Raw genomic sequence first — 27,489 nt, 5'->3', positions numbered from 1 at the left:
TATGAAGTACTTAAAAATACTCTGTGAATAGTTGAAGGTCAGTTATCCATAAAGCCTGTGTGAAATGCCATTAAAAAAATCCATTAACCATGGTACTAGTATATTCAAGTCAAGCTGTTAAAATACACCCATATAAACATAGAAAAGATTGTGCATGCAGTCTACAGAGTTCTGTGGTTTGACTCTTGAGATCTAAATAAAAGTTATATTCTCCTTAGAGTAAAATTCTGAAATAAAGCACTCTTTTAAAAAAGCCCATTCTTTTATGAGCTTGGACTGTCAGTAACCCTGTTAAGTCTTTCTTGTTAGTGTGAAATAGAGCAGATCACTATTTTGCAATGAAACGGGACTTTGACAATAGTACAGGTGTCCCCCCCCACCATATGCCACAAAGAAACTTTTCTAGTTTGCCATAATTATAGCTGTTCAGAATCTTTCAGAACATGTGTGGTAAGTGGGGGTGGTGACAGGAAAGGGGGAGGCAGAGGCAATTTTGGAAAATGAATAAACAAAAACGGCTGAGTAGGATTTGATGATTTGTAAGGAATTATTGATGGTAATTCAGGCCATGTGGCCAAGAAGAATTCACCTACTTATGTGTACTGTAGATAGAGTTTTCTATAAACTCTGTCCTCATTCATGAAATGTTGAAAGTATGGAAAAAATTATATATATAGGGACAGAATAAAGTGTGAAAAAATATGAAAATTGAAAACCCTAGGTAGTTAACATTTTTCCATTCTCAAACCAAAGTTAAGAAATTCAAGGAAAGCATTTGTAAGTTGACACAACCTGAACAAATAGCCACTTGGGGATATTCCTTTCAGAAAAGGTAAATAACAGCTCTTACTCTCATTCTGCATTTTGTGTTTGCTCTAGTTAAGTCTTTTTTAGTAGGAAAATTCTAGGACTCCATATAACACAAAGATTGTGGTTTCATATTGTATTAGAACTTTTTGTCAAATAAATACATTTTAGATACTCTTGTCACATAGAAACACTACATGGCCTACTATATGTGTATTTGTTTTTGTATGCTAATCACCCTATTATCCATAAATATATACTAAACCTAACATATATCCACTGAGTCCAGCTGACAAGAAAAAAATTACAGTATTTATCAAGTGGTAACATTATGCATTAATGAAGCAAAACAAAATGAAACCCATGAGAATGTTAGTCATTTAAGCCAGGTTCATTTGGCCCTCTAGTTAAATTTTCATGAATGTGTGCAGATGTTATAATTTAACCTGGACTTATTTAACTATATTTAAATAGTACTGATGAGAAGCTGCTTGTTTTAGTGATAAAATTGTTGCTATTATATTCCAACAGTTTATATGCAAAGGCATTTTAATGTGGCCTTTCTATGCTTTGTACATTGTCTTTACATTCCTTTTTATAAGACAAAGTATACCTTTGTACAAACTATCTGAAATTTTAATTGTGTCTTCTTTTATAACTTACAAATGGTTACTATACGATAACAGTAACAGCTAATATTGGACAGACATCATTCATTTTAATGATGCTTCTATAAAAGTCTAGGTATTTAATCATTTTCTTAACTTACTGTTAAGGATTAGTTGCAACATTTATGCCAGAAGCAGCATGTAATTGTTTTGTGCTTTGATGTGTACTGGAATTAGGCATGTATCTAACTTCTCTTTGTGACTGAAATATTTTTTTAATCATTTAAGTATCCATATGCTTTAGCTTGGATGAATGAAATCCAAGTGAATACATTAGAATGGATGAAAGTGTGTGTAAAATGTGTCTAGTGTGAAGGTTAAATAGAAAGTTATAGTTAGGTTGAAAAAATAGACACCCAATATTTTAGTAAAATGATTCAGTGGGTATATCCTGGCATATAGACAGTATGTTTTTTTTTTTTTTTTTTTTTTTTAGTTATTAGGGTGAAAGAGAAGGTGGAATTACCGTATGTGTCTCCTGAAGTCATGTTTGTTGGCTTTCAACATAAAAAGTCAACACACATCCACAGAGTAGTTCAGTAAATATTACATTAATGTACAGTGGACTGGGAAAAAGCAAGATCATACAAACCGTCCTCAACTACTAATTTTCTCTGTTCTTATTGGATGTTGAATGTTGATGCCTTCCAATGAGGAAAGAAGCAGCTTATAAGAGGAACAATCTAGCAGAAAACATTTTTGGAGATGGGGTAATGGAGGCAGAGTTGTCTTTGTCATGCTAGTTTCTTCTGTGTGTTTATCAGACTCATCCTAAACTTGTGTGTCAGTTAGGGCTAAACAGAAAGCTTATTCTACAATAGCATTCCTCTGGGCAAGTTGTGAGGCCCAATGTAGCCTGTGTCTAGTCCATGACCTGGTATTTCCAAAAGCACTGTGGTGACAGTGGAAGTAGTGTAGCTGGACTCCATCAAGGATAGCCGAATGCATTCTGGAATGGGTGAAGCCTCAAGTTTTCTTTTTCTAGAACACTAGACTGAAAGTTTTGCTGGTGTATTTCTGGCAACAGAGAAGTAAACGGGGCATAGTGTTTGCTGCCATTTGGCATTACAACCCAGAGGATGGGTTTATATGTATTACTTGACATTTGTAATTAGAATACTTACATACAACATCAGGATTGTCATTCATTAAAATGTCAATAGCAAGAAATAAAGCTCAGCCTGGTCCTGGCACAGATCATAAAAGACAATGACATAAAGGAGAAAAAGGCTTCCTCTGGTCTTTTCAAGAAGATCTTTCCCAGCCCCCTCCACCACTGGATATATTTGGTCTAGGGAGTCATTTTTTGATGTCGAGAGATTCCTTCGTTATTGATTCAGTGAATACATGTGGCCATTACATCATAAATTGGGACAGAAACAAACTACTTTTCTAAGAATTGACCCTTAAGGCAGATAATAGAGGCCAGGAGGAATTTTATGTCTTTTCTTATTGATAGAATTCATATTTAATGTATGGAACAATAACCCATTTTTTAAAAATTTATGGTCTGGTGAAATGGTCTTGATTTCAACTTTTTTTGCAGCTCACAGCATCATCAATTGTGCATTCTATAACTAAAATGTCTATATAATTTCTTTTTCATTTGAGAACTCTGTTGTCATCTTAAGCACATTTAAGTGTTTTTCTAAATTGTTTCCACACTCACAAAATGGAATTTTTCTTCTTATTGTAATTACATAACAGCAAACTTGAAGAGCAAGAACCATTTGCAGAAAGGTGATTTCATGTAACTTGTAACAAGTCAAATCCTCTTTGTGTGTATGAGTGTGATCAGCCTTGTCTTCTGTACCCTGCCAAATCTTCCATTTAAGTATTGTGAAAACTCTTTGTTTTTTTCAGGTCGATTGAGTGATATGATTGTAAGTGGTCATCCAATAGATTCAGAATCTAAAGAAGAGGAACCTTGCAGTGAAGAAACAGATCCACTGCATGATCTGTTTGCTGAAATTTTACCCGAGTTACCAGACTCATTTGAAATAGACATATATCACAGTGAGGAAGATGAAGACGGAGAGGAGGACTGTGTAAATGCAACGGATGTAACAACTACTCCGTCAGTGCAGTATATCAATGGGAAGCAGCTCGTTACCACAGTGCCTAAGGACCCGGAAGCTGCAGAAGCTAGGCGTGGCCAGTACGAAAGTGTTGCACCTTCTCAGAATTTCCCAGATAGTTCTGCAACTGACACCCATCAGTTTATACTAGCAGAAACAGAATCGTCAACTACCATGCAATTTAAGAAATCTAAAGAAGGCACGGAATTGTTAGAAATCACATGGAAACCCGAGACCTACCCTGAAACACCAGACCATGTTTCAAGTGGTGAGCCTGATGTTTTCCCTACTCTCTCATCCCATGATGGTAAAACCACCAGATGGTCAGAGTCCATCACAGAGAGCAGTCCAAACCTTGAAAATCCAGTGCACAAACAACCTAAGCCTGTCCCTCTGTTTCCTGAAGAGTCTTCAGGAGAGGGTGCCATTGAACAAGCATCCCAGGAAACAATCTTATCTAGGGCTACAGAAGTAGCACTTGGTAAAGAGACAGACCAAAGTCCTACCTTATCTACCTCTAGCATACTTTCAAGTTCTGTGTCAGTAAATGTCTTGGAGGAAGAACCACTTACTCTAACAGGAATCTCACAGACTGATGAATCCATGTCTACTATAGAAAGCTGGGTAGAGATAACACCTAGCCAAACTGTAAAGTTCTCGGAGAGTTCTTCAGCTCCTATCATTGAAGGGTCTGGGGAAGTAGAAGAAAATAAAAATAAAATCTTTAACATGGTAACTGATTTACCACAGAGAGATCCTACAGATACACTCAGCCCTTTGGATATGAGCAAGATAATGATCACAAACCATCACATTTATATTCCTGCAACCACCGCTCCTTTGGATTCAAAACTACCTTCTCCAGATGCAAGGCCTACACAGTTTGGAATTCAAACAGCCACCTCTGAGTGGGTTTCCGATAAGTCTTTTGAAGGAAGAAAAAGAGAAGAAGATGAAGAGGGAGCTGTGAATGCAGCCCACCAAGGAGAAGTTCGAGCAGCAACAGAGAGGTCAGATCACTTACTTTTAACACCAGAATTAGAAAGTTCAAATGTAGATGCATCTAGTGATTTGGCTACCTGGGAAGGTTTTATTCTAGAGACAACACCCACAGAGTCTGAAAAGGAAATGGCAAATTCAACTCCTGTTTTTAGAGAAACAATTGGTGTAGCCAATGTGGAGGCACAGCCCTTTGAGCATAGCAGTAGTAGTCATCCCAGGGTTCAGGAAGAGCTGACCACTCTCTCAGGAAATCCCCCCTCTCTTTTTACGGACCTGGGCTCAGGAGATGCTAGTACTGGTATGGAACTCATCACTGCTTCTTTATTTACATTAGATTTAGAGTCTGAAACCAAAGTCAAAAAGGAATTACCCAGTACTCCGTCTCCCAGTGTGGAGATATCATCCTCTTTTGAGCCAACAGGATTAACCCCGAGTACTGTACTAGACATAGAAATTGCTGGAGTTATGAGCCAGACATCGCAGAAGACACTGATTTCTGAAATATCAGGAAAGCCAACTTCCCAGTCAGGAGTAAGGGATTTGTATACAGGCTTTCCAATGGGAGAAGATTTTAGTGGTGACTTCAGTGAATATCCAACAGTGTCTTATCCAACGATGAAAGAGGAAACAGTTGGGATGGGAGGTTCTGACGATGAACGAGTTAGGGATACACAGACTTCATCATCTATACCGACTACCTCAGACAACATCTACCCCGTGCCTGACTCAAAAGGACCTGACAGTACTGTGGCCAGCACCACAGCCTTCCCCTGGGAAGAGGTCATGTCCTCAGCTGAGGGGTCAGGTGAGCAATTAGCCTCAGTCAGGAGCTCTGTTGGTCCAGTGCTTCCACTAGCTGTGGACATTTTTTCTGGAACAGAGTCTCCATATTTTGATGAAGAGTTTGAAGAAGTGGCTGCAGTGACAGAAGCAAATGAAAGACCCACTGTTTTGCCAACAGCAGCAAGTGGAAATACTGTAGATCTTACAGAAAATGGGTACATAGAGGTAAATAGCACGATGTCACTGGACTTTCCCCAGACAATGGAGCCATCCAAATTGTGGTCTAAACCAGAAGTCAATCTTGATAAACAAGAGATTGGAAGAGAAACAGTGACAAAGGAAAAAGCTCAGGGACAAAAGACTTTTGAATCGCTCCACAGTTCTTTTGCACCAGAACAAACCATTTTGGAAACCCAATCACTTATTGAAACTGAATTCCAAACTTCCGATTACTCTATGTTAACAACACTGAAAACGTACATTACTAATAAGGAAGTGGAGGAGGAAGGTATGTCCATAGCGCATATGTCTACTCCAGGTCCAGGGATCAAAGACTTGGAATCATATACTACCCATCCCGAAGCTCCTGGAAAGTCACACTCTTTCTCAGCTACTGCTTTAGTGACTGAATCTGGAGCAGCTAGAAGTGTACTCATGGATTCCTCAACTCAAGAGGAAGAAAGCATAAAACTCTTCCAAAAGGGTGTGAAACTAACAAATAAAGAGTCAAATGCTGATCTCTCATTCTCTGGACTGGGATCAGGAGAGGCTTTGCCTCCTCTACCTACAACATCAGTGAATTTGACTGACATGAAGCAGATCATTAGCACATTGTATGCTGAGACATCTCACATGGAAAGCTTAGGAACAAGCATCTTAGGTGATAAAATGGAAGACCATGAAAGAATGGAAGATGTGTCCAATGAAGTTAGAATGCTCATTTCCAAAACAGGCAGCATCTCTCAAGACAGCACAGAGGCACTCGACACAACTTTGAGTCATACCGGAACAGAAGAACCTACAACTTCAACTCTTCCTTTCGTGAAGCTCATGGACTTGGAACGTTCTCCAAAGCAGACCCTCAGGTGGGAAGAGGAAACCCAGACCCATAGACCACAAACTATGAGTGGACTGATCTCTAATGAAAATTCTTCAGCATCAGAAGCTGAAGAAGCAGCAACTTCCCCCACTGCTTTTCTGCCTCAAACTTACAGTGTTGAAATGACCAAACACTTTGCTCCATCAGAGTCACAACCATCCGACTTGTTTAATGTAAACTCTGGAGAGGGATCTGGAGAAGTGGATACTCTTGACTTAGTGTACACTTCTGGAACTACTCAGGCAAGCAGTCAAGGAGACAGCATGCTTGCTTCTCATGGATTTCTGGAAAAACATCCAGAGGTGTCAAAGACTGAGGCTGGAGCTACTGATGTATCTCCAACAGCCTCAGCAATGTTCCTGCATCACTCAGAGTACAAGAGTTCTCTGTATCCAACCAGCACACTGCCAAGCACAGAGCCATATAAAAGTCCCTCAGAAGGTATTGAAGATGGTTTGCAAGACAATATCCAATTTGAAGGTTCTACCTTGAAACCTAGCAGAAGAAAAACCACTGAAAGCATTATTATAGATCTAGACAAAGAGGATAGTAAGGACCTAGGATTGACAATTACTGAGAGTGCTATTGTTGAAATTCTCCCTGAGCTGACATCAGATAAAAATATTATTATAGACATTGATCACACTAAACCTGTATATGAGTACATCCCTGGAATACAAACAGACCTAGATCCAGAGATAAAATTGGAATCACATGGCAGTAGTGAAGAAAGCCTTCAAGTTCAAGAGAAGTATGAGGGAGCTGTTACCCTTTCTCCAACTGAGGAATCATTTGAAGGCTCTGGTGATGCGCTTCTTGCTGGCTATACTCAAGCAATATACAATGAGTCTGTGACTCCCAACGATGGAAAGCAGGCAGAGGACATAAGCTTTAGTTTTGCCACTGGGATCCCAGTTTCTAGCACAGAGACAGAATTACACACTTTCTTCCCCACAGCGTCAACCCTGCACATTCCTAGTAAACTAACCACAGCTAGTCCGGAGATTGATAAACCCAACATTGAAGCAATATCTCTGGATGATATATTTGAATCAAGCACCTTGTCTGATGGCCAAGCTATTGCAGACCAGAGTGAAGTAATATCAACATTAGGGCATTTGGAAAAAACACAGGAAGAATATGAAGAAAAGAAATATGGAGGTCCTTCATTTCAGCCAGAATTCTTTTCAGGAGTGGGGGAAGTATTGACAGATCCCCCTGCTTATGTAAGTATTGGTAGTACATACCTTATAGCTCAGACTTTAACAGAATTACCCAATGTGGTAAGACCATCTGACTCCACACATTACACTGAAGCAACACCTGAAGTTTCCTCTCTGGCAGAGCTCTCTCCACAGATACCATCTTCTCCCTTCCCTGTCTACGTAGACAATGGAGTCTCTAAATTCCCAGAGGTTCCCCATACAAGTGCTCAGCCAGTTTCTACTGTCACCTCATCACAAAAGTCTATAGAGAGTCCTTTTAAGGAAGTCCATGCTAATATTGAAGAAACCATCAAGCCATTGGGTGGAAATGTCCACAGAACAGAGCCTCCATCCATGTCTCGTGACCCTGCTTTAGATGTTTCAGAAGATGAAAGTAAGCATAAGTTACTAGAAGAACTGGAAACGTCTCCCACCAAACCTGAGACTTCCCAAGACTTCCCAAACAAAGCAAAGGATCACATTCCAGGAGAAACAGTTGGGATGCTTGCTGGTATCAGAACAACAGAGAGCGAACCTGTCATTACTGCAGACGACATGGAGCTAGGAGGTGCCACACAGCAGCCACATTCTGCTTCTGCAGCTTTCAGAGTTGAGACAGGTATGGTACCTCAGCCCATCCAACAGGAGCCTGAGAGGCCAACCTTTCCTTCCTTGGAAATTAACCATGAAACACACACATCATTATTTGGAGAATCTATACTGGCAACATCTGAAAAACAAGTGTCTCAAAAAATTCTTGATAATAGTAACCAGGCAACAGTCAGTAGTACTCTGGATCTACATACTGCACATGCATTATCACCATTTTCCATTCTGGACAATTCTAATGAAACTGCTTTCCTGATTGGCATTAGTGAAGAGTCCGTGGAAGGCACAGCAGTTTACCTACCAGGTAAGATGTCAACATTGATACATCTGTTTCCAAGGCTGGGATCAGCCCCTTGGTTCTATATATCTGTATGCCTTTTATTGTAATGTGAAATTCATAGCAACTTTTATAGTGTTCAGGCCAAGTCAGAGTCAATGCAATGAGCGTAAGTATGGACACTTCTGTACTTTACAGACATGCTTTGCGTTTTCCCCCCTGCGTCTTACAGACAACATACTATTGTAACATGGACAAAGTGAAATAATGGTCTAAAGCTCAATGTATTTTCATCAACAGCTGAAATATTGCCTTGTTGCATGTCCTACAATATGTCATAGCTGTAAAAATGGGGAAAACCACACTTTTCTTTTAACCCTCCCCCTTTAGGATATGTTCTATAACAGTACTGAATTTGGCCAGTCCTTTAACTTTTGAGAATAGTTTTCTTACAAATGCCTTGTGGTTGGTTGTTCTATCAGTTATCCTTTGTACTGCAGTGTGATTCCTTGCTTGAAACATTTTATACAATTCTGCTAACTCAGCTCTTAGTCATAGTGTCTTTAGTATGTTTACATTCTACCTCTTGAGAAATTATTTCTAATTATTGACTATAAAAAAGCATAGAATTGATACTACTCCATATAGACCATTTCATTTAATCTTCACAAAATATCTAAAATCTCATCCTTTTACATTAGATCAATGTAAAAGGATATGACATAGGTATTTACAAAGGGCCAGTAATTTGCCCAAGGATGTGCAGACATACCATGGCAGAAGTGGTGTTTTAACTCCAAACAACCCTAATCTGATGTCCATGGTCTTTTTACTGCCCTTTTACTGGTTTTCAATATAGCATAAAACTAACAAGTGGAGTTTAGTATTTTACAAACAGTAAACTTGACATTTGTACTTAGTAGAGATGATAATTTTCTCAATTTAGCCTGAAAATGTTGAAAAGTAAGCTCCTATATTCCTAGAGTGCTATTATTTAAGTAGTAATAATAAGGGAACCCATAGATAACTACCATCATGTAATGACTTCCTAGGAAAGGAAAGAAAGCAAGAAATGAAGGAAGGGGAGAAGACAGGAAAGGAGGAAAGGGGATGAATTTTAAGGACTGTATTGGTTAAAAATATGTTTTATCTTAAATACTTTAGGTCATGGCTATTAAAATTATTTTTCTGTCTTATTAATATTACTGAGACACACATTTTACCTTGGAACTCAGAAGAATACATTTATTTGACACTTGATATTTTAATAATATCATCATAGTTTAATAAAATAATAACATAGTGTTTTGTGAATAAAATTGATCTAAGATAGTTGACACTGGGAATATTTTGGAGTATCACTATACTACAAAATAATGATAACATAGTAATCTGGCCAATACTTATTGTATTATCATTAAGTTGAAATGTACTTAAGAATATGGAAATAATTGGCAAATGAAGGGGAAACATCTCTGTATTATCCAGACTACAGTACTTACTGAGACATAGTGTTCTGTCTTTACAGAACTATCCCTGTACTTTAATCAGTAGATAGTCACCTGTGTGAGAGGGCCTGGCCTACCTGCTGCAGGTTTAGCTTTCCCAGGTCTACCCAAACTCCTTGGGGAAGAACAATGTGCTAAAAGGGCAGTCTGTCTCTTAGCCAGAACTTCTTCAAGTACACAGGAAAAGTCCCCCCATACTTGTCATGTGATCTCAGTGTGGTGTCTGGTGGCCATGATGGGGATAGAAGCAGTCACAGTACCATAAGGACACTCACCTAAGTATCCATTCAGATGTGCATGTGTCACAGACTGCACTCTTGTCACTGAGGCACTGCACTTTAGTATGTGAAAAACCAAGTGCTGGGGAGGTTTTAAGAATGTTTGGAGATACAGGAGAAAGTATTTTTGAAAAATCAAGAAAAATTTTAGAGATACTGAAGTATACATCTGAGTTTACCTGATTTTAATATGAACTAAAAATGGATGTGTAGATTCATCAGGCCTGTCCAGTTGCCCCGATTTGACCTAATGCTGAATAAGGTTGGCTTTGAACTTCTTGTCTGAGAATGGGTCACGTTTCTTCTATAGCCGATGTCTCATCAGAAATTAGATATCTCTTCATGTGCATACATTTCAGGATTTGGGTAATGTAAGATTTTTGAAACTGCAGTTGTATACATATAGCATCTATTACTTTAAATTGTTTTTCAAAACTTTTGAGTTTCATTTAGATCTCTGGACACTTTTGGAGTTAAATATTTCTGAAATAATACTCAAGTTCTCCATAAAATCCACATATCTAGACAATGTTACAAAATAAAATATATGTTTTAGAGGTATAAAGTATTTATATTTAAAAATATCCCCTAAAGTATTATATTAAACTAAAAATTTATGGTTTGAGCTTTTGTATCTTTCTCTAGGAGGGTTAGTTTTATTCATATTTTATTAAGAACATTGTAATAAAATTTGGGGCTTCATTTTAAGTGAGGTTTTGTATTTGGAGTTGTTTTTATACAGTAGAGCTTAATCCATGTGTTGCTTTTCTTCAAGTATAGTTTAAAGGAGTACAGTTGGAACGTGTTTTTGGAAAAGGCATGTTAATGTAGCAGAAGAAACGTCAGTGCACACTTTGGAAGACAGTTTCTGAGCATTAAGTGGTAAAAGGCAATAGTAATTCAAACACTGGTAACAAGCCAATCTGCTAAAAGAATGCATGTTCTGTGTACCCAGCCATTTCACATGAACTAACATCGTTTAAAAAATACATTTCCATTCACTGTGCACATATGTGTAATCATTTTTAACTAAAATCAATTGCCATTATCATGCCAACTAAATCTGCCATAGAATATGTTAGTTGCCAGATGTGGTATAATGTACTGTTTACAAATAATGATGATTGAGTTCTAGAAATGAATAGAAGGGATTTGTAACAATTAGTTATAATGCCAAGGAACACTCCAGAGTAAATTTAATTTTATATATAGTATACCTATAAATTGCTATGGTAAAGCTTATGCTATGGTAGCAATAAGTGACATTTTGTGCTAAAATATATTCAAATCTGGGAGAAAAGGCTAATTGTTTTTATTTTCCTGGACATGATAGGACCTGATCTCTGCAAAACAAACCCATGCCTCAACGGAGGCACCTGTTATCCTACCGAGACTTCCTATGTGTGCACCTGTGCACCTGGATACAGCGGAGACCAGTGTGAACTTGGTAAGCTGCTCTTGGCTGAGGACCTGCTATGTTCATACCGCTTCAGCAGCTATCATGGAAGAGAAAAAGTGTACTTTGGAATCTGTCAGCAATTTCAGGGAATCCCATGCGACAATGAAATGCATAGTAATTGGCTTAATTAAACACGATTTTGACAGGTTCTGTCCGTACAATCCACGCCCATCAAGGTTTCACAAGCCCGTCTTTGCAGTTTTGTGAACATCTTGAAGTAACTGAAATTTCAATCACTGGATGGGAGATTCCTACTAGTTCCAGGGTTGACTGGATTTACCTAATAGCAATGGAAACAAACACCTTAATCTGGATCATTTCGTAATTGTTTTAGGATGTCTAGTATCAACAAAGAAAGATTCACAAAAGAAAATGGCAGACAAAAGAAGAGATATTTTGTGGGTATAACATTGACTAAAATACAATACATGATAGATATACTTACAGTAAATTAGTTTTATAAAATCTGAAAGTCGTATTGAATTACTATCTTGTACCTCCCTGTAAATAAACGTTTTTACCTACTTTGCTCATGTTTACGATTTTATTTCAGATTTTGATGAATGTCACTCTAACCCTTGTCGGAATGGTGCCACCTGTGTGGATGGTTTTAATACATTTAGATGTCTCTGTCTCCCAAGTTATGTTGGTGCACTCTGTGAACAAGGTAAGAGCTATTAAAGCATCTTTGTGATGAATTTTAGTGATGTTAATTTTCAGATTTGCCCTATATGCTGTGCATTGGAAAGATTCACAGGTTGTGTTAGGGTTCCTTGTATGTGAATAACCCCCAAACATGTAAACTATAGAGTGGACTTGACTGTGTTTGTTTTTCTGATGTGCTGAAATCATCAGAAGCATGCTGTGTTGAATTTAAGGAGTTTTGGTAAATAAAGGAAATACAATTATAAGTATTATTCCTGGGAACACTATCAGTGTTTGCCATCTCATGGCCTGTATGTCACAGTTAATTCCCTCAGTGTTAATTGCCTTTATTTTATCCCCATAAGCGCTTGAGGCTTATGTTCCAGGGCTTGTGTCCACCGCCGGCCATATCTAGAGAATGCTTTGACACATGGTTACAACACATTGGCTGTGGCTTGCACATACACTTTGTAGATGATGTTGTCCAGGAAACCACCCTAGTAAAGAAGCAACTAGGTTTTCTGAATGAAAGAAAGGCCTCAAATCTCACAATCCTTGTAATTTGCATTTGATGGCAAAACTAAGAGTGTATTCCAGGTGGTTAGTGATAACAGTGCTTTGCATACTGAGCTCAGCAATGTTGATTTTTCTCCTCTTAAAGCTATGCAGTGGTTTGGCATTGATAAGAGGGCTCAGCACCAACCTTTCCCTCCACCAAACAAAACAAAAATGTATCAGACACCCAGACAAGTTGGCCTGGCCTCTCCCACTTTGTGGCATTAATCTAGATGTTCAGTAGAGTGCAAACCAGAGCAAAGTCAATAGTCACGTGGACCGAAGTTACTGTTACAGGAGATGGCTGATGGTTATATTTTAAACATTTTTTTAAAATTGCATCGAGTAAGTCAGTTTTAGATTTTAGATATGAAAACAGACCAAGCTCATCTCTTTAGTGTAAGAAACATACTACTTTGCCAGGCAGTGGTGGCACACACCTTTAATCTCAGCACTTGAAAGGCAGAGATAGGTGGATTTCTGAGTTCGGGGCCAGCCTGGTCTACAGAGTGAGTTCCGGGACAGCCAGGTCTACACAGAGAAACCCTGTCTCGAAAAACCAAAAAATGAAAGAAAGAAACATATTATGACAGACACAAAAAGGTAAGACACTTAAACACTCCAAATGCATTGAAATGATCACTAACCTGAAGGTTTAAGTACAAGGAGCAAATAAAAAACCAACCAACCACACATAGAATAATTTGCCCAAGTACTTATTATTGATCACCTTCTGTTTTCCTGACACTGCAACAGTGAAGATGAAGTTCTGAGCCTGACCACATTCCGGGCTTTGGTGAATCAGTGAGAACTGTCGCATTGATGTCTTAGAGTTTTCCAAGTGCATCATTTCAGCTGACCAACAACGTCTGTGCCCTGTGTTGGGAACTAAAGCTAAGAGAATGCAAATGATTCACTCAAGGTGATATATAAGTAAAATGTCCCTGGGCAGCTCAATTCTAGAACCCAAGACTTTTCAACATTTTCCTACTGCCAAAGCAGCTCTCAAAGATAGAGATACATACAATTACTTAATGAGCATCGAGTGGATTAAGTGGTACTAGGTTCTCTGAATGAACCTAGGGCCTAGTTACCACTTCCTTTTGCTTTGAAAAGAGACAGCGTGCTTCTTCATTCATGGTGCCACCTAACTTTCAGGTGTGCCTGTCTCTTTTTCCTGCACATCTAGCCTTCCTGTTTAATTTGCTTCCCACTGTCTACCCTGTCTGTTTATCTAGCGCAGCTGCACTCCTGGGATTCACTTCTGAGCACAGGACGATTTTTGTCTCTTCTTTTCAGGTTGCCTACGAACAAATGTTTTCTTCATTAACGACAGCACTGTTGTCTAAACAGTTTTCTATCCAAAGTTCCTATGACTGTGTCATTGTTTCTTTAGCTGACCTTTGCTCTCCATTAGTAACTGTTTAAGTCTCAGTAACTTTGAAAAGGGAACATTTTTTGGTGGACTAATCACAAACACTAGAAAGGGCTTTTGGGACAGCAGAGAAACAGGTGCAGACAGATTGTTGTAAAGTCAATACCGCTTGCTGGGGCGAGGGGTCGTGGTGTGGCCAATATCTTAAAGCTTAGCAGCTCTGTATCAGAGGTGCTGAAAATACTACCCATACAGCATATCAGGCAGATTTTTATGGCATGGTTGGTAAGAGCAACCTTTCAGCCTCTGTGGTACTACTCAAAGAATTGCTGGTCTTTGTGTTATAATGTTTGCTCTGTTTTTGTTTTTGTTTTTGTTTTTGTTTTTCTTTATGTTTTTTTTTTAAGTATTATCTATAGGGGCCTGTGACATGGCTCAGAGTAGAGTGGTTGCCTGCTATGTACTAAGCTCTTTGGATTGAGCCCAAGAGACTTAAGAGGGGCGGACTTACTGTTTTTAAAGCCACCTACCTTAAGACCCAAGAGAGCATTTGCATCACCAGATGTGGTTCCTCATCTAAGAACCTTCCACACCGGTTCATCTCTCATACCGTCATCTCTTGATACCCCAATAGCAGTCTTCAGCACAAGGCTTTCTGGGAAATAAGCCACATGCAAACTGTGAATGTAATGGCCAAGCATTTGAAGTTTACGGTTTTGCTTTTGTGGCAAAGAGAAATATAGTTAATGACAATCCATTTTAATGACAAAAGATAGAGAAACAAAAAGCAAAACTGAGGTCATTCAGTTTATAGAAGATAAGGTTTATTTTCTGATGTATTAATCAGAAATTTGGGTCCTAGCTTTGTTCGCCTTGTCTTAACATAAAAGACAAGTTGCGAGGTTGAGAGAAGCTGCACAGTTACAGTTGGGCATTATCGATTTTGGCAGGGGAAGTATTCTAAGTATTCTCCAAGCCTTTTCCTGCATAGGGAACTCATACATAGAGATCAGTGTTCTTCACTGACCTCTCTCCCTACTACTGAATCCTTTCAAGTGAACTTTTCCCAAAGTAAAGCTAATATCCATAGACCAAAATTGGCTTCAATGGGGGTTCTTCCAGATCCTTTTATACTGAACCATGTAGCTATGTCAAGCATCCTTTCCTATGAGGATTGGTAAGGTCCAAATAGTATCACAAGGTAACCTTCCAGTGCACATTTATTCAAAACAGTAAGTCAACCACTGCCTTCGCCCTACCAACAGCCCTATCAGACAAGCTGGACCAATGACTATTTTCAGAGATGAGCTACATCTGTTGCATATTGTGGCTGGAAGCACTGCAGTCAGGAGAAAAAAAAACCCCTTCAATCTCTCAAAATGAAAATTGCAACCTATACAAAGAAAAATAAATTAGACAAGGAACACAAAATGAAAATTGCAACCCATACAAAGAAAAATAAATTAGACAAGGATTAGGTCTTTGAGTACCACAGCACATAAAACTAGCATTTGAGCTTGGTATGGTTTTTTAATCTGTTAATTGGTAAAACTAAGGTAGAGTAAATTTTACTAGGAAATCAGGAAGGTCTCCTTGATGTCTAAAATTCCATTAATGCTGTAGTTCTGTTAATTTATACATGGAACTACTTCAATGTATTTGTGATATATTTGATGAAGATTAATATTATTTCAATAAAGATAGTCTGTGGGGGGGTCTAAAAGGAGAGGGTCACAAAATAGTCAATTTAATATTACTGTTATAAAAATTAGATATATTTGAACAACATCATTATCCCATTGAGATACCAGCTGTATATCACAGCTCATTGCAGAAGAGAAAACACATTCATGGACTGAGTTACTAGAGTGGGCGAAGGTAGCTAAGTTGAAGAACTTGGTTATTAACTCAAAAAACTTGGTGCACCTGTACTAGAACTTCCCAGTTGTTCCTCTTCGGAAGAAGGAAGTACACATTCCAAACTCTGTTCTCTAAGCTTCATACTCATGACACATCTTCTTTTCATAAATCTTATATGACCAGAGCCTGTAGTCTCCCTGAGAGCTCTCTTGGGAGTGAACGCTTCCAGAACTTTTGAAATCATTGTACAAATATAGTGTCTGTGATCTTGTTAGCTGGAGTCTCCATCCTATCACTTGTGAATGATTTGGTTAGAAAAGTTGTATTGAAAAGAAATTAGCAGCAATACAAATAAGCCAGCAGATCTGTGGTCTGTGAGGTTTTAGGCTTAGTCCCCTCCTGGTTTTGTCTCCTTTGAGCATTGTCTATAATTAAGGAAATTGCAACTAGATAGTGCCTTTTCGGTCCAATAATGTACAACCCTCCACTTCACTGGGATCAGTTGGCTTACTTTACAATGTTGTTTTTGCCACTGTGATCAAAACTTATGAATCATTTACTTCAGGGCCATTGCGTAGATATTGGTTTGGGTGTCCTATCAACACAGGAATTGAGGAGCCAAGTTTGAATGACGTAGGAAAGTTTAATAAATCTTGGCAATCTTTTTTTCCAGACACTGAGACATGTGACTATGGCTGGCACAAATTCCAAGGACAGTGCTACAAGTACTTTGCTCATCGACGCACATGGGATGCTGCTGAAAGGGAGTGTCGCCTGCAGGGTGCCCACCTCACAAGCATCCTTTCTCATGAGGAACAAATGTTTGTGAATCGTATGTACTAGACATGAATTATTTGGAAATTCACTCATTTTTACCACTATCGTAGCTTTCTTTGGAACCCAGTTTATCGTAATTTTCTCAGTCTTCATTCAGTTTATGAAGTCTCTTACCTTGAACTACAAAAAATCAACCATATGGCTGTTTGATTTAAGAGGATCTTCAGATCTAGTACAAGAAGTCACTGCTTAGCATACCAGCAGTAAGAGGTGGAACAGAAGCATATAGGTTGAAGCATAAGCAGTTGCTATTTGATCTTTTTCTTCCTTACACAAAGGTCGATTTTTTTAATGGCTCAATATAGTTATCACAACTAGTTAACACCATTTCTATTTTGAATATTTCCATGTGATGTCAAAGTTAAGCATAAAGTTGTTTTGAGGCTTTTGGTTTTTTGTTTTTGTAAATTAAAAAATTGAGTCATGCATACCAGTCCTCCTCCAGTGGTTTCATGACTTTAGAAAATGAGCTGCCTGTCATGATCACAAAGATGTGATGACTGAAAGCTAATAAAGTCTAATACTTGTGCTGTTTTCTGGCATCTGAACCCAGAGGAAAGAGGGGTAGCTAGGGTTTTTTTTTTTTTTTTTAATAGCAAATTGCTAGGACGACTGTGCTCAAAAAGCATAGTTTGACACTCAATTAAATGTATCCCTACAATGCCTTCTATCCTTCTGAAATATTTTTGTTAATTCACAATCTGGGTATAGTTTCTTTAACTTTATTGCATGGTATTTTAACTAGTGACTCATGTCATGATAAGTACCTTTGAAAGTGATTATTTTCACAACTATTTGACCTTCGTGGTCATTGTTTTTCAAAGAGAGGCGTGTTTTTCCCAAGTGAGAGAGAATCTTTATCATCCAGTATATTTCAGAGGGCCACTAAATCTTTGCCAATGGCATTGATTAACAGGAGAAGTACATGGATACTTTCTATCATGAATAAAGATAGAAAATACTTAATTACAGGGAATTTCTAGGGAAATGATTTCCTCTGATATTTTAATGTTTTGATGGTGATTGAAAATGTGCTTGTTAAGTTTGAGTCTGATGTTGGGTCTTCATCAATCACATAGTAAGGTCTCATCTTGGTTGTCAACTTGACACACGTGGAAAGATGGAATCTTAGCTGAAGAATTGCCACCATTAGATTGATCTACTTGCACGTTTGTGGGACACATTCTTGACTGTAATTTGATATGGGAGGGTTTGGCCTAGGACAGACAGTACAGTCGTTAAGAAAGTGGTCTGTGCTATAAAAGAAAGCTAGCTGGTCCTAAAATAAAGATAGAGACCAAGCAACTAAGCAGTATTCCTTCATGGTTTGTCTCAATTTATGCTTGAGCACTTATTTTAATTTTCTCCAATGATGTATTTTGGCTTAGATATGTAAGCCTAATAAACCCTTACCTCCCTTCCCACTCTACCCCCCAAAAAGAAAATGCGCTTCTTAACTTAATGCCAAATTGGGTAGATGAAAAAAAAAAAGAATCAATCGGGAAAGACTTTTTTTTTTTTTTTTATGAACAACGAATTAAAAAATCAGATAAGAGGATTTGTAACTCACTCTCATAATAAAATTTTTTGAAATAGTACTTTTGAACCGTGATAAAACATATGTTGTTGTCCCTTAGGTGTGGGCCATGATTACCAGTGGATCGGCCTCAATGACAAGATGTTTGAACATGACTTCCGCTGGACTGACGGCAGTGCACTGGTAAGATGCTGATGGAAGTGAAACATCAGTGCATGATGCACTAGTTTATGTCATAGTAAGCAATGGGCGGGCTACGGTCCCTTCTTGACACAAGGATGGATTACAGAACTCTTTAGAACCACATTGGCTAGTCATCAGTGGCCTCTCTCAGAACTGTGGCACTCTTTAAGAAGACTAGAGAAGACTGTGTGGGAAGGGGAGGCAATGAGAGTTGTGCTGGATCGTGGTTATCTTAGCCTTTTTAGTTTCAGAGCATAAAGGAAAACAATAAACATAAGAGAGGCAAGACAGTCTTTTACAAGTACATTTTTTTCTTTTTACACAATCCCCAGGAAATTCTACTATAAAGCACGGCTCATTTTTAATTAGAAAAAAAAAAAAGTTCGACTTTAAAGTAAGGAATTTACAATCTTATAAATTTTATTCCATTTTAACCCTGCTGAATAATCTTTATTTATTTATTACTTATTTCCATTTCTTAACATAAGAAATACAGCTTAGAAATACTGGCTACATTAAGTCTGCTTAAACTTCTGTAGTTTTTGTTTTGTTTGTATTTTGTTTGCTTTTCCTTGTGTTCTTTGTTTTGTTTTTAGGAAGGGTTTACTGCATAAGTCAGGTTGCCCTGCCACTCACTATGTAGTACACTAAGTCCTTAAATCTCAATGGGTAAAGCTGTTTTGAGTGATGGGCAGTAAACACAAGAGAACCTAGTGGTTTAGTACTAGCCATGTTGTGATCTGCCACACTCGCCATGTTCAGTGACCCTGCTCTTAACTGCCACTTGGGGAGAGTAATTAAACACCTTGACCAAGGCTCAGACCAGGTGTATTCTAGCTAAACGCCCAGCAGCTGCAGTTCTTGGTCAATCCCCAGGTGTTTCTGAAATGGCATCAACACTGAGATCCATTCAGCTGGCCAATAAATGTAAATTAAGTTCTAAATTGATAAAGGGGGAAAGCCATTAAGAATTCTTAAAATTTAAATTTAAGCTCTAGTATGTGAATTAATTATGTGCTTAAAATTTTACTTACTGCCTATGAGTCATCTGGATTTGTGTTTGGCACAAGGACAGGGTAATTCTGGAATCAGCCAGGAACTACTCTTTGCATTTGGAAGCTCTGTTCTGTCCAAGATTCTTCTCTGAACTCTGAGGGCTTGTTGTACACCTGGGTATAGGTGTCCACTGAGTTTACCTGTTAGGTTGACTTCTTTGTTCAGAGTCAGAAAACTGTTGATACAAGACCATTACCTGAGCTCAGGACTGTGCTATCTGAGCCAAAATTTCTGGCCCATCTTTCTTTGATGTAAATAACAGCATAATTTGTTAGGATTTTTATTGAGTAGCTCTCAATAAAGCTCTGCTAGTCCCTGCTCTGTTATCAGTATGCATATAAAATATCAGTATGTATATAAAATTGGCACTACTTGTCACTGAAGCTCATAAGTAGGTTTTCAGCAAGAATTTTTTTTTTCTACATGACAGAAAAAATTTTCAGGGAGGCAAGATTTATGTTGCTCCCTGGTTTCAGAGAGTTTTAGCCCACTGTAGCTGGGAGGGCATGGAAGAATAGTTGATAATGGCAGGAGTGTGGTGAATTCTTACATCACTGCAGCTCAGGAAGCAGAAGGCAGCTGGTGCAGGGACCAGGCAATAACCTTCAAAGTCCCATTATAACCACTCACTCTGCCAGCTAGGTCCTACTTTCTAAAGGTTTACCAACTCCACCCAGGTAATAGTCCTTCTGGCTAGCAAGCATTCAAGTGATCGGCTGGAGGGAAACATTTCAGAAGTAAATTATAACAGTATTAGTTAAAATAGGCATTGAGCTTTAACGCTTTCCCTTATTGGATTCTGATGCAATAAACTGAGTCCCATGATAGTCTCTAGTTAAGTCTAACGATTACATTTTTTTTCCCTTATCAAAACCTCATAGAGAAGTGCAGATCCTTGTAGGCTGCTGTCTTTAGAAGAGAAACAAGAATGCTCAAGACTCAGTCTGTAACGTTGCATCGCCACTACATGTGTACTGTAGATCTGAGCCACTACCCCTCCCCCTCCCCCTTATTTTTATTTCCTGTCACATCTTGAATAAAGCCTATATTTCTTAACCATGTAAATCAGCTTTAAAAGGCCAGATTGGCCTCTCTCTGGCAAGTATATAAAGTATTAAAAACATCTAAGAAAATGTAACTTCTCAGGTTAGCTTGAGATATCATTATTCTACTACTGCTCAAGAAAGTGAATCAGCTCCCTTTTGTTCATGTCTGTTACCTTTTTATTTATTGAATGTCCCTTGACAATTTCATTCGTATGTACTTCTATAGTGCATTTGTATTACTCATTCTGATATCCTTTCTTTTCTCCCTCTTTCATCTTTTCTCCCCCTGTCATCTTTCCTTTTCTCTATAGATCCCTTTCCCACGTTCACGTCTTTTTATCTTGTTTTGTGACACAATGAGTTTAACAAGAGTGGCCTGTGTGACCTTGAATTAAGAACTATGCATTGAAGTCTCGTGTGCTCTCCACTGGGTACACAACTGGAGACAATGATTGTATCTTCCCTGAACCTAGCAGTAGCCAACTTTCAGGAGAGGGAGATAGGGCTCTAGAGAGAGAGAGACCCTCCTGGATGCACACATGACTGTCAACAGACCCAGACTTGAGAAGGCCCAGTGTAGGCAGCCACAGCTGCTATGATACCATATTTGCAATGGCTGTGCCATGCCCAGAAGATAAAATTTTTCAACTGTCTTCCTATCTTCTCCCTTTAATGATTTTTCTGCCTGATCTGTGCCCATAAATATTTCATGTAGGCAGAAAGATCTTGTTAAATTAATCTAAATATTATTTCTACATTTAATATGGTCTCAAAACAGTAAATTGTTGAGCATTGCACTTTTTCAAAAGAGAAATATCTGATTGGGATATTTTGAAGGGAAAACAGAGTAACGTAACATAATAACCATGAAGCATCAATGGAGCCTGTGTCTTAACAATTCACACATATCATTAAAGTCTTAGGGCTAAGCCTTGCCTAAGAGGCTTTGTTTTGAAGAAGGCAGCAAACGAACCATGTAAGCAAGTAAGGTTTATCAAAGAAATGATAAAAGTACATCCAGGACAAACTGATGCACCCTTGGTTTCCTCTTAATCCAGTCTTTGTGTCAAGTAAATAAAAACATGCTAAGGAGTGTCCCCCGACTTTGAACATTTGGGAACAGAAGAACACAGCTGCCCACCAGTCTGCCTACTTTTGACTGATCTCTGGCCCACTTTTCTCCTTTTGGATCCGCCCTTTCCTCTGTCCTCTGTTTCTTTCCTCTGTTTCTTTCTGAGACAGCCTAGGTGTCTCCTAAACATGCTCCTAGCTCTCCTTAACAAGTTCCATATGTGTGCAGGCTATTGGCTCAAAGCTCCCCTTTGTTTCACTGTTTATTCCAAGGTTTTCTGCCTTTGACCATGTCCCATATAATGGTCAAGTCTTCTTTTGGGAAAACAGTATCTGCTTACACTTGGGGAAAGTGAATCACCCATGGTAGTTTCAAGGACTTTGTTTCTGCATTAGGGTGCTTCCTCTCCACTTCCATTCTCTCACACATGTTTGACAGTTGTCAGAGTGATGTGTCTTGGGAGGTAAGAGTGGTATCAAAAGAAGCACAGCATTTGCTATTTATCTAATACTATCTTTTGCTATTCAGTATCCAGGAATAATTAGTATAATCCAGGATATAAAGTTTAATTAGATCTGTGTCAATTATTTCATTTATTGAAGTAAACTTTGTGTCTAATAAGCTCAAAGTACAATCATATAATATTCAACATCTTACTTCATAGCTAGACTAATTCAATTCATGTGTTTGTGCTAAATTAGTGATGCTGTCTGGCTAAGTCATCAGAATTGCCTGTATTACTCAGATTTTGATTAATCCTTACATTTTACTGGCCCCTGTAATAAGATTTTGCAATATTGATAAAAGGCCAAATTCTTGTTTATGTTGAAAAATCTTTTCATTATTTATTCGGGGTGTTTGCCCAATGACTTTGACAAAATATATTTCTGAATACAATAGTATCCAAGCTTCTCTTGTAATTCATGTTTCCGTTGTTATTTTTCTTAGCACATTTCAGTTTTCACTTTGTTTCTTGGCATTTTCCTAGTCAGTTCGTCCCTATCATCATCTCTGACAGCCCAGCACACCATGTACTTTATTAAAAACTGGCAAATGACATGGGCTGGGAATTCCTCTCCTTGTCAACTTACTTACATGCAAAGCCCTTAAGTTAAACCCTTCAAGTTAAACATACATTGAAGCCCAAGAACTGCAACAAACTTTCCTTATCAGGCAGTTAGACTGCTAGCTGACCTGGAGGTTTTTTTTTTTGTTTTGCTTTTGTATTTCATTGACCAATTGTTAAATGAATGACTGGTCTCAAGTGTTTCCCCTGAGATGGGTTTCCTGGTGTCATTGACAGGCCATCATCTCTCTCCACTACTCCCAGTTTCCCATATCTCCTGTCTCATCCAGAGGCAGCCTCTTTCTGTCTCTCAATAGAAAACAAATAGGTAACTATGGGGTAATAATAATAAAGTAAAATATAATAAAATAAAAAGTAACATATTAGGGTAGGGCAAAATGAACAAGTAGAAGGAAAATAGCCCAAGAGAAGGCAAAAGAAACAGAGACCAATTCATTCTTATATTCAGGAATCTCATAAAAACACTAAACTTGAAGCTATAATGTATACACAAAGGACCTTGGAGTAAAATAGAGAAGAAAAAGAAAACACAAATAAAATAAAATAATAAATAGACAAAATCTTAACAACTTGGAGAGGGTGGTGGGTGGGGGGGATGAGCAGACCCCAGACATGACATTATGAGAAGACATATCTCCAAAGATGTAGTTGAGTTTATTTTCTGCTGTCTAATGTTGGGCATGCAGCCCCACTTAAGAATGGTTTGTTTCCCTTGACAAAAACTTAATTTTCAATTAGAAGTGGTTTTTAATTGGACATAGCTTCTGCATTAGGGATGGGCATATGCCCACTTCCCCTTTAAGATCTAGGACCCTCTTTGGTGTAGACCTGTGCAGACCCTCTGTATACTGCCTCAGTCTCTGAGAGTTCCTATGTATCCTGATCATGTTTATTTAGAAGGCCTTGTTTTCTTGGCATTCTCCACCCCCTCTGGCCTGTATACTCTTCTTCTCCCCTGTGGTATGCCTTGGGACCTTAGGGAACACATTTGATGGATCATCCCACTTAGGACTGATACTCCTTTCTTAAGATTATTCATTCAGCTCCCTGATTTCTATATAAAATTCTATTATTAACACTGCAAAGCTCACCACCTTCATTTGCTATACTTTAAGATATGATATTTTAACACTACAGATTTGAGGAGAAAGACCATTGACAACAAATCATGGTCAAATTAATTAAAACACTCATTTATTCATTTGCATGGCATGGAGTGCCTCTCCCTAAGGCAGGGTTCAACAGATCAGCATTGGACATAGGGAAGATAAAAGGTTTTATAGCTCAGGAGTAGGGGGTTACTAAATGGGGCATTTGGCCAGCAAAAAAGATGGGGTTACAGAAGAAACCATAAGCATAACAAGTTGGTCATAACAACCTCTGGAAACAGACATGTTTGAAAGGTGACAGACCATTTATAGTTAAGGTCACAGGTAAGGCATAGCAAAATTCCTGAGAGATAGAGATTTAATCATAAATGGGAATAAATCTAGTTTATCTTTATTATAAGATGGTTTTCAAGCCCAAGATGGAGGGATGCAGGTTGGTTTGTCCCATCTCTTAGTAAATCATGACCTCTTACTATTCGTAGTTTCATAGATTTGCCCTGATGATAGGCATGTTCTAAACTCTTGCTCTAATTTCATCTCAAGACACTTGAATATCTTCTAAGATACACTTCCTGCTTCTCCAACAAGGGGTTAGAATTTAAGCTTTGGATCTTAGATTTAAGACTGCTACCATATTTATTTGTGTTTATTTTTATTTGACATCCCAGGAATAATGTTCTTATAAGAGAATGGGACTTTCCAGAGTATGCATTAATTTCACAGTGATTAGTCATATATCCCTCCCTCTCCACCCTCCACCATCCCTCTTGCCCCCATCACCACCCCCATCCTCAGTAGCATCTACTCATCAGAGGCTTGGACGAAACTATTTCAAAGGAAATGTCTCTTTGGAATGTTGTTGTCCAGAAATTAAGCAAGGAGCTGAACTGAGAATTCACTTCCTTATAAAATTCAAGAAAGTTTCAGAAAGTCTAGCTTAAAAGAAAAAGATTCTAGTTTTTTGTTTGTTTGTTTGTTTGTTTGTCGTTGTTGTTCTTTTGTTGTTGTTGTTGCAATTTTTAAGAATCTTTCACTCCAGTGAAAGATTTGCTTTGGCCATGGTATGTGGGAAGCCCTCCTAGGCCATTGGCATCTTTGAGTTTAGGAAGTCATCACTGATTTCTCTTTTACTCTCCAGTCAACTGTAGGGAGGATATAGAGGTTTCCTCAAATAGGTGTGTTTTTCAGTCTGTTTAGTAAATTCTAGAATACGTTTACTGAATCATAGGGATATCATGTCACATTCCTAATTTTAATCTTCTTAGCTTGTACTTGGTAGTTATGTTATAGACTGAGTAGGTTAATTAATATTATAATTATTTTTAATTAACTCTTTTATGAAAAATCCATTTAACATCTTTCTATGAGATTACTGAATCCTCTTCCTCATTTTAGTAAGTGTGACTCAGTCTTGTCAAGCTAATGCAGCTACAAATTCCAAACCCTTCTCCCTTCCCCACCAACCTATTATTAGAGTTGTGACACAGAAAGAGCCACATTGATGTGGGTTTGCCTTTAAATTACTGTTTTCTTTTTTGAGACTGGGTTTTGCTATGAATCCCTGGCTGTCTTGGAACTCACTTTGTAGACCAGGCTAACCTCAAACTCAGAGAGATCTGCTTACCTTTGCCTCCTGAGTGCTGGGATTAAAGGTGTGCACCACCACTGCCAGGCTGGGTCTGCTTTCAAATTCAGAGGTACTTTGTCCTTTTTCATAAAATATACAGATCAGTCTGTCAAGCAATTCAGTTTGAGAGATAGTTTTGGAAAGAAGAAAAATAATGCAATAATAGCCCATAACCTAGAAAAGACATTTTAAAGGGACAGACAAAATTAGTAGTAAGTCACAACTGATAAACCATTACTCTTTTTTCTGCAGTGAGGTACCATTACCATTCTTTCCAGAGACGAAAGACATTTCTTGGGCAATGAAAGAGAACTGGAGGTGCTAACAATTCAGAGACGTGGGCTGCACTTGTTTGTATCTTTCTAACCTCAACGAAGGGGTGGCCCTGATTTGGCAGGAAATGACTCAAAAGAGAACCCTCACATATATATTTTTCCAAACTTAAGTTTTTCAAAGTATCAAGTAGAAAGAACTTTAAATGTTTTCACACAAAGAGATGATAAATGTTTGAGGTGACCAGTTACTCTAATGGTATCATTTCAGCACATTGGTATTGAAATATCATACTATATTGTACAACATGTATTTTGTGTGTCAGTTAGATTTAACAACATTTTAAAAATTATCTCCCACAACAGAACCTTGAAGTCTTTAAGAACCTGGGAAGTCTTAGACGGCTTTCTTTGAGATACTTGTAGATGCTTCATCTGTGATGTGGTTTTACTTCCAAGCCAAGAGCCACATTTTTTGTTCACTTTGTGAACAAGTCACACTGCATGTCAGTATTAATTTAATTATGTTAAACTTTGCGGGCTTCGTTATATTAGCCCCAAAGCCAAGAAAAACATATGCTCTTTCCTCAGCCTATTATTCATGAATAGAAGACTTTAGATTTCTTTCTGCTAAAGACCACTACGTTGTTAATGAAAAATTTTACTTCTGTTGTGGTTTAATTTGATTGGAATCAACAGCTGTTTCTTCTGAACTTACATTCAGGATGTTATGAGTCACTGTGTAGTCCTAGAACATAAAACTCTTGTCTATACCTTTTGCTCTTGTTGCTTAGATGTCTAATGATGGGTTTAAATTGCTGAAGTACAGTGTTTGCCACCACTGGAAAATCATCTTGTAATTGACAAGTTTACCCTGCAAGTGAAGAAAACTTAATGAATGCAGGAGGCCCCTTAGCACTGCTTCATGAAACTTTAGAATCATGTGCACATGTTTAAATTTAACTGCTAATTAGTTTAAGGCAATGCACAACCATGGAAAAAGCAAAGAAAATGAAGTTGAATGGTTTTTGGCACTTTCTCTGGCATTTGGTTCCTTAGCATTTCATGACTGACGACTTGTGCAAACAAGCTTGAGTGGAGGCGCCCACTGGCACAGTGCTTTGCGTGGATTAAGTGCATGTTGCTCCTAGAGGCTCTGCTTGGGGCCCCTGTCTCACAGTGGGAGTAACTTACATCCCTCTGGAAAGACTGTTGATAATTATTGCTTTGTCAGTTAGTGAGCTCACAGCATTTCACAAGATTAGTGCTGTACTCAAGAGTGGCCAGATTGTCTCCCCTGCACAGAACTCTGCCAGCTAGGAAAATAATGGGCACGTTGCCGCTTTAACAGCTATCCAGAGACCCCACGTTAATTTTCCTTCCCTTCAGTATACTGAGTTTGGTAGAATCCAACTGCAGGCTTCCAGTGGGTAGTGATGCCTGAACAAACGTCTC

The 27,489-nt window shown here is 38.3% G+C and overlaps 1 protein-coding gene across 6 annotated transcripts in view; it reads left to right on the top strand.

The window, feature by feature from the left end:
- Positions 1-27,489, top strand: part of Vcan (versican) — an 87,719-nt gene that overhangs the window by 46,188 nt on the left and 14,042 nt on the right. For 4 of the 6 annotated variants that reach the window (XM_011244471.3, NM_019389.2, NM_001081249.1 and 1 more), the window contains 5 exons: positions 3,339-8,555; positions 11,648-11,761; positions 12,327-12,440; positions 16,882-17,040; positions 18,683-18,765. In XM_011244471.3, coding sequence (XP_011242773.1) covers positions 3,339-8,555; positions 11,648-11,761; positions 12,327-12,440; positions 16,882-17,040; positions 18,683-18,765 — 5,687 coding nt within the window. The remainder of the gene's footprint in view (positions 1-3,338; positions 8,556-11,647; positions 11,762-12,326; positions 12,441-16,881; positions 17,041-18,682; positions 18,766-27,489) is intronic. The other 2 variants (NM_001134475.1, NM_001134474.1) reach the window with 1 other exon arrangement.

Source organism: Mus musculus, chromosome 13, assembly GCF_000001635.26.
Source record: "Mus musculus strain C57BL/6J chromosome 13, GRCm38.p6 C57BL/6J".
NCBI classification, from domain to species: Eukaryota; Metazoa; Chordata; class Mammalia; order Rodentia; family Muridae; genus Mus; species Mus musculus.
Note: the sequence above shows the minus strand (reverse complement) of the source record. Positions and strands in the feature narration are given on the sequence as shown.